The 9595-nt window shown below is 54.0% G+C and overlaps 1 protein-coding gene across 1 annotated transcript in view; it reads right to left on the bottom strand.

Moving 5' to 3' along the window:
• MS4A15 (membrane-spanning 4-domains, subfamily A, member 15) overlaps positions 1–9595 on the bottom strand; it is an 18910-nt gene continuing 9315 nt past the window's right edge. Inside the window, 6 exon segments of the mRNA XM_011963543.1 lie at positions 1–21; positions 24–113; positions 1719–1832; positions 2185–2277; positions 4265–4321; positions 7534–7656. Coding sequence (XP_011818933.1) covers positions 1–21; positions 24–113; positions 1719–1832; positions 2185–2277; positions 4265–4321; positions 7534–7656 — 498 coding nt within the window.

The raw sequence follows: 9595 nt of genomic DNA, 5'->3' as shown, positions 1-9595 counted from the left end.
TCAGACGACTCCTTGGGCATATATGCCACATTGTCATAGGCAGGGGGTGGAGAGGCTGCTGGGCTGGGGATGTTGAAGTCTGCGCTGAAGGCGTTTGGCAGGAAGATCACAGGCTGCAAAGAAAACAGCACTGAGCGTCCTGGAGGACGCTGGAGCTTCAGGGTAGTGTCGCAATAGTGCCTCCTTGTGGGTAATCTGAGAACAGCGCCCTGGTACTGAATTCCGCAAATATTTCCAACAACATTTACTGGGGCCAACTATGATCCAGGCATTGAGAGTACAGCAGTGAACAAAACAGACAAAAGTCCCATTTCTCCAGGCGCTAATGTTCTGCTGTTCTTTTTTTTCTTTCCTTTGAGACGGAGTTTCGCTCTTGTTGCCCAGGCTGGAGTGCAATGGCGCGATAGCGGCTCACCGCAACCTCCGCCTCCTGGGTTAAAGCTATTCTCCTGCCTCGGCCTCCCGAGTAGCTGGGATTACAGGCGCCCACCACCATGCCCAGGTAATTTTTTGTATTTTTAGTAGAGATGGGGTTTCACCATGTTGGCCAGGCTGGTCTTGAACTCCTGACCTCAGATGATCCGCCCGCCTCAGCCTCCCAAAGTGCTGGGATTACAGATGTGAGCCACCGCGCCCAGCTCTGCTGTTCTTTCTCTCCTTACTGCCCTGGCCTGGTTCAGGACTTCGCTCTCTCTTGCCTGCACCATGGCACCAGCCTCCTTGCAGCTTCCTGGCCTCGAGCCCCTGCTTGTCCACCCTCTCCACCTCCCGGCACTGGACACATCCTCTTGATTGATTCCCCTGAATCAGCTCACTCCCCTGCTCAGACCTTCGATCCCCTCACCCTCAATGCACCCCATTGTGCGCCTGCAAAGAGCAACCCACCCTGTGGCCTGCATTTGCCTGCCCGAGGAAGCCTTTGCTCCATCTGGTTTCCCTACCTTGAACACTCACTCCAGCCCCTTTCTGTCATCACTGTCCTCCATTTTTTTTGGAAATCAAAGCTTAATTTCCATCTCCATCATGCTGGCCTCCCTGATGCCCCTGTCTGCCATGTGGCCTGGGAACCCCAAAAAGTCCCACTCCTCTGGGTGCAGCACTGCCCCCATGCCACCAGCCCAGGATTTCCATTCTGCAAGGCTCCCTGCAGGGCTGCACAGAGTAGTGGCCCTGTGGGTGCTGGTGCCACCCAGTTCCACTGCGAGAACAGTCTTGTCTTCACTGACCTGTGAAGACGTCTTTAGTTTTGTTTTGGTTTTAGAGACAGCCTCACTCTCTCACCCAGGCTGAAGGGCAGTGGTGTGGTCATAGCTCACCGCAGCCTCAACCTCCTGGGCTCAAGCGATCCTTCTGTCTCAGCCTCCCAACTAGCTAGGAGTACAGGTGCATACCACCACACCTGGCTAATTAAAAATACATTTTTTTTTTTTTGTAGTGATAGGATCTTTTTATGTTGCCCAGGCTTGTCTCAAACTCCAGGGCTCAAGGGATCCTCACATCTCATTTTTCAAAGTGCTGGGGTTACGGGCATGCGTCACCATGCCCAGCCCAAATACTTCTTTGGGCCGCCTGACATGGATAGGCCACCCCTACTAGCGCTGTCTCTTCATATTGCTTCCCAGAGTGCAGAGGGAGGGGGCTGGAGGCAGAGTGCGCTCCCAGCCAACTGCGTTCCACAGAGGCTCAGGTTTAGTGGACATGGGGGTGGGGGTACTCACCGCGTTGACCTGGGCGCAGGTGGCTTGGCACCCGAAGTGAGTGGCAATGACTGCGATGAAGAACTCCAGGATGGTGAAGATAGTAAGCACGGCCAGATAACCCCTGTCCCCATCCTGGGGACCAAAACCCACAAAAAGGTGAGTCCAGAGTTCTAGAGTAAGGGGGTCCCCCAAGTGAGAACCACTTGCCCAAGGTCACACAGTTAGTTGGGGGCAGAGCTGTGCCTAGAGCCAGTACCCCTGCTGCCAGTCCTGCACCCTCCCCTTCACCCTGCAGGCTGCCTCCTTGCTCCTTCTGATGCCCATCTTGGGGAAGGCTCAGAGGATCCATGGATTCATGGGGTCTATAGGGACTGGCAGGCCCTGCCAATGTCCTGGCACTGCAAACTCTCAGCCCCCTGCCCTCCTGGACACGGCTGCATCATTTTCCAAGTTTTCCCATCCCGGGGACCATCTGACAACGCACCCAGTTAGTAACACCAAAGTCCATGAGCAGAATGGCTGTCCCAGCAAAGGCCGCCATAACGCTGAGGATGTTGGTGCCCAGGCTGCTCCTCACCTGCAGAGAGCAGAGAGACAGGAGCAGAGGGAAGAGGCAAAGAGAAGGAGAAAAGGCAGGGGCCATGGCTCAGCTGCCCAGCCCCCAGCACGCTGCCTCCCACAGCCAAGGAGGCACTGGCCGCACCTCCCTGCACGCAGCTGTGTTCTCATTGACTGCTTTCCTTTTCTATTCTCCTCCCCTGGGACCTCGGGAGGCGGTCTTGTCTCTCTTTCCTTCTTCTTGGAAGCTGCTAGGGAGAAGGGCACCACCTCCTTTACAACCTCTCTAGGTGGAGTTTGCAGCCTTCGGTCTATCCTGCACTGTGGCTCCCTCTCCCCCAGGCCCAGCGCCTCGCAGGAGCAGTTGCAGCTGAGGCCTGTTCAGGGGCATGGGTTGGGAGAGGCCCTTTGCTGTGGACACTGAGGCCTGATTGGGAGAGAAGTTGAGTTCATTTCCATGAGGTCCCAGGAAGTGGCTGGCGGAGTGAGGCTTGCACTGCAGACACTGGTGGGGCACTAGGCAGAGGAGACAGGAGAGGCAGGAGCTGAAGGTCTGAAGTCTGGGTGGGCTGAGAGGCCTGGGACTCCAGGGTCTGAAGAGCGTGCAGGAAAAGTGACTCCCAGGGTGGTCCAAGCAGTCACCCAGGCATTCCCATGCAGCCAGAACCCGATGGTCTTGTGACCCATAGCTGGAGCCTTCTGGTTAAACTGCCCCAGGATTAAAGGGGGAAACACTCATGGGTGAACTGGAGACCCTAGGACCTCTTCAGGTTTAAAGACTCCTGATTCTTCTTTTTAAATGGCAATCAGGAGGTCATTGAGATCAGAACAGCCTCACAAGAAATCCATTAATTAATTAAGCCAAAAGCTTTTATTGAACACCTACTGCATACCAGGCACTATGCAAAGTGATGTGAGTCCAGGAGAGAGTAAGTCAGGTCTTGTCCTCCCAAAGCTCATGGCCCGGAGGACCCTGAGTTTGGTCCCGAGAGTCCTCTCTTCTAGTCCCGCCCCTCCACAACCCATTCTCTGCCCTGCACCTGGGATACCTCAAGTAACAAAACAGGGCAAGGAATCACCTGCTGAAGCCTCCGTGGTCTCTCATTGTCCTTAAAATAAATCCTGAACTTGGTATTTAAGCTCTGAGTCACCTCCCCGGCCTCTCGCTCTCGGCCCACCTCTTGCCTGTGATGGTCCGGCACTCCGGTCCCCCGTCCAGAGCCCTTGGCGTTTCCCGGCTGGGCTCTTCCGTGGCTGTCCTCCTCTGAACTGTTCCGTGACCCCTGCTCAGGGACCCCAGACTGTCCCAGCTGAGCTGAGAATTATCCTGCCTGCTTCCTTGCAGCACTTTCCATGCTTGGCAACAACCTTCTTTGTTAGTGTGCTTTATGGGCGTCTTACCAGGCACCAAAAGGTAAGTGCCACGACCTTCGCTGCCGTGTTCGCAATCTTCACTGCTGTGTTCTCTGAGCCTCACATAAAGCTCACACCCTCCTGTTCAAAGCCTCCGTCAGCTCCCAGTGCCTGATTTAATCATGGGATTAAATCTCTCCGTCTAATTTCTTTCCACTTTCCTTCCCCTACCTTTGCTTTCATTGGACGGAGCCATGCGTGTTTTCAGTGGCGACCCTGCCCATGCCCCTCCGTGCATTCTCCAGCGTTCCCTGTGGCATTTCTAAGTCCTCTCTGCTCACCAAGGCCCAGCAGGACTCTTACAGGAGATCTTCTAGCATCTTTCCTTTCTTGGAATGACCATGAGTATTTTATCCGTGGACCTCACTTTCCACTCCGGCTTGTGTATTGAGAGAGTATCCCTGTCTCCTTCTCCTGTACATGAACGGTCTGCGTCTGGTCTGCCTGGGTGGTGCTCCTCCCTTGGCATTTAGCAGGTTCCCCGGAAGTGCTGGGGAATGAGCTGAAGGAGTGAGTGGATGGGAGGGGCAGGGTAGAGTGAGATTTAGCCGTGGCCTCATCCCCGCCCCTGGGTCCCCCCTGTTCAGACTCACCAGGCAGCTGGCGTGGTTTTTCTCGGCTACCACTGAGAGGGATCCGGAGATGATGAACTGTATAGGGAGAGGGGACCCAGTGAGGCCTCATCCAGGACCCCGGGCAGGGCACACCCTGCTTGGGATCTGTCAGGAGGTGCCAGGGAGAGAGAGCAGCCTCCTGATGCCACTTTCTCTGCCAGGCAGGCACCTTGGGGTCTCTCGGTAGGGGTGTCTCCTGTCCAGGGAACTGGGGCTGTGGCTTACAAGGTGAGTGTTTTCCTTGACGCCGTATCATCAGGGCCTTGTGGGGAAGGCATTGTTCCTTCAAACACTCACTCATCAAACATTTACTGAGTGAGGCTGAATGTGGTGGCTCATGCCTGTAATCCCAGCAGTTTGGGAGGCCGAGGCGGGAGGATCACTTGAAGTCAGGAGTTTGAGAACAGCCTGGCCAACATGATGAAACTCCAGTCTCTACTAAAAATACAAAAATGAGCTGGGCATAGTGGCGCACGCCTGTAATCCCAGCTACTCAGGAGGCTGAGGAGCAAGAATCACTTGAACCTGGGAGGCAGAGGTTGCAGTGAGCCGAGATCACGCCACTGCACTCCCGCCTGGGGGCAGAGTGAGACTCTGTCTCAAAACAAAAAACAAAAAAACCAAACATTTTCGGAGTGGCAGTTATGTGCCAGGAACATAACGGAGTTGAATAAGGCAGACCAGATCTCTGCCCTTATGGAGCTCACATTCTAACTGGGGAAGACTGACACTTAGCAAACAGTGAAGAAAGTACAGACAGTGGTGTTAAGAGCTGTGATGAAGTCATAGCAGTCACTGGGGCTACTCGAGGTTGGATCAGGGTTGTCTCTGTGAACTGGGATGACAACAGCCGGGCCTGAAGCTGCCCATAAGGATAACCCAGGAACCTGCATCATGGCACCTATGTACTTGGCAGTCGCCTGACACACTGAGGTGGGGCTGGCCCTGCATCTGCTGAGCTGAGAGGGTGGAGCTGAGCACCGCTGCCTCACTCTGGGCCTGCAACTTAGCAGGTCTGCAATTTGCAGGTGGCACTTGGCTGCCATGCTGGGGAGACCACAGGGTCAGCGGGGGGTAGAGGAGGCCCTGGGGTGACGTGGAGACAGAGGACCAGAAGGGAGTCACTACAGGTCTCCAGTAGGTGTAGACCCGCATGCTGGCCATGGGGGTGGGAAGAAGGGGACACACTCAGGCTATGCTCTGGAGGGCGAGCCAGCGGGACCTGCTGCTGGGGTGGATGTGCAGCAGGGAAAGAAAAGACTCTAGGATAATTATTGGGATTTGCTTTGGCAGTTGGATGATTGGAGGTGCCATTTGCTGAGATGAGGAGATGACAGGAATAATCAGGTTGGAGACAAGCCTATGGCAGGAATCAAGAGTTTCATTTTGATATACTGAGTTGTCAAGAGGGCAGCTGAATTTAGAATCCAGCTCTCTGGGCTGGAGACAGGCACGATGTCTTATGGATGAGGAAGTCAAGCCTCAGAGACAGGCAGTGACTTGCCCAGATTCGTATAGAGAAGGAGGCCTGGCTGCTCGCGCATGCCTGCTGACTGTACCAAGCCTTCCCCCATCCTGGAATTCGGGGAATTTTCAACTAAAGACTCCTTTGAGCCTCCAAGAAAAGCTATGAGCCTGCTTTCTAAAAAAATGCACATAATACCTCTGTACTTTCAGGGGTCCCCAGATGTCAGCGATATGAAGATCCAACACAATGATTAAATGCTGGAGCTCACACACGTCCTGATGTCTCCTGAGATCGAAAATCAAGTTTTTGCTTTTGTTCCTTCCCCCATTTTTGAAGCTTTACTGGGCATATTTGTGATAAATTTCGGTGGAATGGAGCTCAGAGGGGAAAGTGACCCCTTTGTTTCTTCCTATTGTGATTTCTCCCCGTGGACTCTCGCGATTGCAAAATTTTCCTTCACCTTCAGGTCACTATGGACCTTTCAAAGGGCCAGAGCTTGTCCCCAAGCATGGCCGGGTGACCATCCTGATCTGGTTGTGATGTGTCAGCCACTTTGTCCTCCCTGAACCCTATTCTGGTGGATTCTGTGCTCTTGCTGGAGGCAGCCTGGGCAGGGGAAGAAAGTCACTGTGCCTTGGTTCTGGCACCAACACTCATGCAATGGAGACCCCCTTTATGCAAATCTCTGGCTTTCTCTCCAAAAAGGGAATCACTCAACAGTCTCCATTTGGTACAGAATTTTAGGGTTAGTAATGCACTCACCAGGCACATTATCTCTTGATGTCCTCTGCAAATCTATGGGGTAGGCAGGGCCAGATCTATGAGCCCAAGTTTTAGATGAGGAAGTTGAGTCTTGAGATTCAGTGACATGCCCGAGGGACTCCACCTTAACGTGCGGTGGAGCTGAGACTCAGACCCCACTGGCCTGACCCTGAGGCCTGTGCTTCCTTGGGGTGGCTGGGGGCTCTGGTGATGTGTTGATGGCGGTGCAAACACCAGGGTTCACTGCAAACACTCAAGTGCCCTTTAATGTTGGCAGTGACAAGGACTCACCTGCCTGTTGTCCAGCAGGGGTGAGTGGCCACTTCGACCAGACGGAGGTTAAAGGAATGGGCTCAGGGGCTTCAGTGCTGGTTGGACTCTCAGGGGACGGCAGGGCTCATGGAGGGCTGGGACCCAACTCAGGGAGCTAGAGGGTTTCTGCAGGAGGGGTTTGGATGTGGGGTGAGGCTTAGGATTTGGGTAGTACGGGTGGTTTGGACCCAGCCCTGATATCCTCCATCCTTTTTTTTTTTTCTGTTGCCCAGGCTGGAGTGCAGTGGCAAGATCTCAGTTCACTGCAACCTCAGCCTCCCAAGTAGCTGGGATTACACACGTGCACCACCATGCCTGGCTAATTTTTGTATTTTTAGTAGAGACCAGGTTTCACCATGTTGGTCAGGCTGGTCTCCAACTCCTGACCTCAAGCGATTTGGCGGGCCTCCCAAAGTGCTGGGATTACAGGCGTGAGCCACCGTGCCCCGGTCCTTCTGGTCCTTTTTGGCAGCTTCTCTGGCTGTTTGCTGGGAGCTTTTCATCCGCAGGAGTGGGGTCAGGCTCAGGTTGATGGTGAAGGTTTAGGGGAGGGAGTTAGATTTAGACTAGTTCTTCTAGGAAGTGCTTCCAGGCCCCCACCTAGGAGAGGCTGTGCCCAGGAGGACGGTGGGGGTGGGCCCGTGGGGGACAGGTGAGCCTGGGCAGCATCCCCCCTACCCTCCCTCTCCATGGCCCCAGCACTCACGCAGGCTCCTCCCCAGAAGGGGACACCGCCCTCGATGAAGAACATGGCCACGTGCCCGCGGTGAACCATGAGCAGCACGCTGCCAAAGCCCAGGTAGATGAGGCCGACGAGGATCTGCACCGTCTGCGGGAAGCCCCGAGGCTCAGTGCTGCGGGCCCTGTTCCACACCGCGCCCTGCCGGCCCCGCCCTCCTCTAGCTTGTTGGCGACTGGGAAAGAAACTCAGATTCTGTTCTTTAGAGGCGACATTATTACAGCAACCAATAAAGACACTTTTAAGGAGAAAGCTAGTTCCCCGCAGCCTACCGGACCCACAAAGCCCAGCTCTCAGCCGGCCTGCCTCCTGCTTTCTGCTCTGATCCGTGGATCTCAAGCATCGCTGTGTCGCTATACCTGGCTTTCTTAGGACCCCATTCGATGAGCCAATATTCCCTGCACCGCATGCTTCACCTTGCCCATCCTCATTCCTGAGCACCCCCTCAGCCTGCAGCGAGCACCTTCTCCTAACAGCATCTTTCTATTTCGGTGTCCATCACTGATCGCCCCAGCCCTGCCTCTCAGCCTGCTGAAATCTCCACTGGGATTTTTTTTTTCTCTCTCTAAGAGTTGGTTTACCAGCACCCTACTAGTCTATGCTCAGAAGTGGGATGGTCTTCCCAAGTGTGAGCTTCTAGTAAGGTCTGCCACATAGCAGAAAGATTGCAATGCTTTGGGTAACTATTGAATTCTGGAACTGAGTGGAAAGAGATGTTGAAGACCGTTGGAATCCAGCCCTGGGAGCCCAGGAGCCCCTCCCGGCTCCAGGACTTCCACGGGGACTCCAGTGACCAGTACTCACGACTACCCAAACCAGCATGGTCCTTTTATGGGCAGTTCTGACTGGGAAGAACTAGAATTGTCATCTCAGCATCACGTGGAATATATATATATATATATTTTTTTTTTTGAGACGGAGTCTCGCTCTGTCGCCCGGGCTGGAGTGCAGTGGCGCGATCTCGGCTCACTGCAAGCTCCGCCTCCCGGGTTTACGCCATTCTCCTGCCTCAGCCTCCCGAGTAGCTGGGACTACAGGCGCCTGCCACCTCGCCCGGCTAATTTTTTTTATTTTTTAGTAGAGACGGGGTTTCGTCCTGTTAGCCAGGATGGTCTCGATCTCCTGACCTCGTGATCCGCCCGTCTCGGCCTCCCAAAGTGCTGGGATTACAGGCTTGAGCCACCGCGCCCGGCCGGAATATATATTTCTTTCTAACATGAGTGCCAACAATTTGGATATCCATGGGTATGAGCCCCTGATTCTTCAGTTTCTTTTTCTCTTCAGCGACCTGTCCTTCATCTTTTCAGTGTCCTCACAGGGCACAGCATGGCATGGCGTCCAAGGCACCAGCGTGGCTCCCCTTCCTGGTAGATCTTTCCCCTGCGGGTAGACCACCACAGTCACTGCCATTACGCCTTGGGAAATACCCGCTGCCGCTGATTGAATGCCTGTTTATGCTAAGCACTGTGTTGGGGATTTTACAGATGTGGTCTCACTTAATCCTCATGAGAAGAGGTAGGTTATTACTATTATTATTGTTATTTTTGAGGAGTTTTGCTCTTGTTGCCCAGGCTGGAGTGCAATGGTGCGATCTCGGCTCACCGCGACCTCTGCCTCCCAGGTTCAAGTGATTCTCCAGCCTCCTGAGTGGTGGAGATGACAGGCGCCTGCCACTGCTCCTGGCTAATTTTTGTATTTTTAGTAGAAACGGGATGTCGCCATGTTGGCCAGGCTGGTCTCGAACTCCCAACCTCAGGTGATTCATCCACTTTGGCCTCCCAAAGTGCTGGGATTACAGGCATGAGCCACCGTGCCAGGCCAGAGGTAGGTTATTATTATCCTAATTTTGGAGACGAGGAAACTGAGGCTCAGAGATGTTCAGTAACTTGCCGGAAGCGTCCCAGCTACGAGGCGGCAGGCCAGCTAAGTCTGCAGTGGTATTCTCAGTGGGTGGCGTTCCGTAACTCTTATTTCTACTGTTTTGTGCTTTTCAGCAGCTTGTCTCATCAATTTTTTTTTTTTTTTTTTT

The sequence above is a fragment of the Colobus angolensis genome, unplaced genomic scaffold, assembly GCF_000951035.1.
Source record: "Colobus angolensis palliatus isolate OR3802 unplaced genomic scaffold, Cang.pa_1.0 Scaffold61, whole genome shotgun sequence".
Classification (NCBI taxonomy): domain Eukaryota; kingdom Metazoa; phylum Chordata; class Mammalia; order Primates; family Cercopithecidae; genus Colobus; species Colobus angolensis.
Note: the sequence above shows the minus strand (reverse complement) of the source record. Positions and strands in the feature narration are given on the sequence as shown.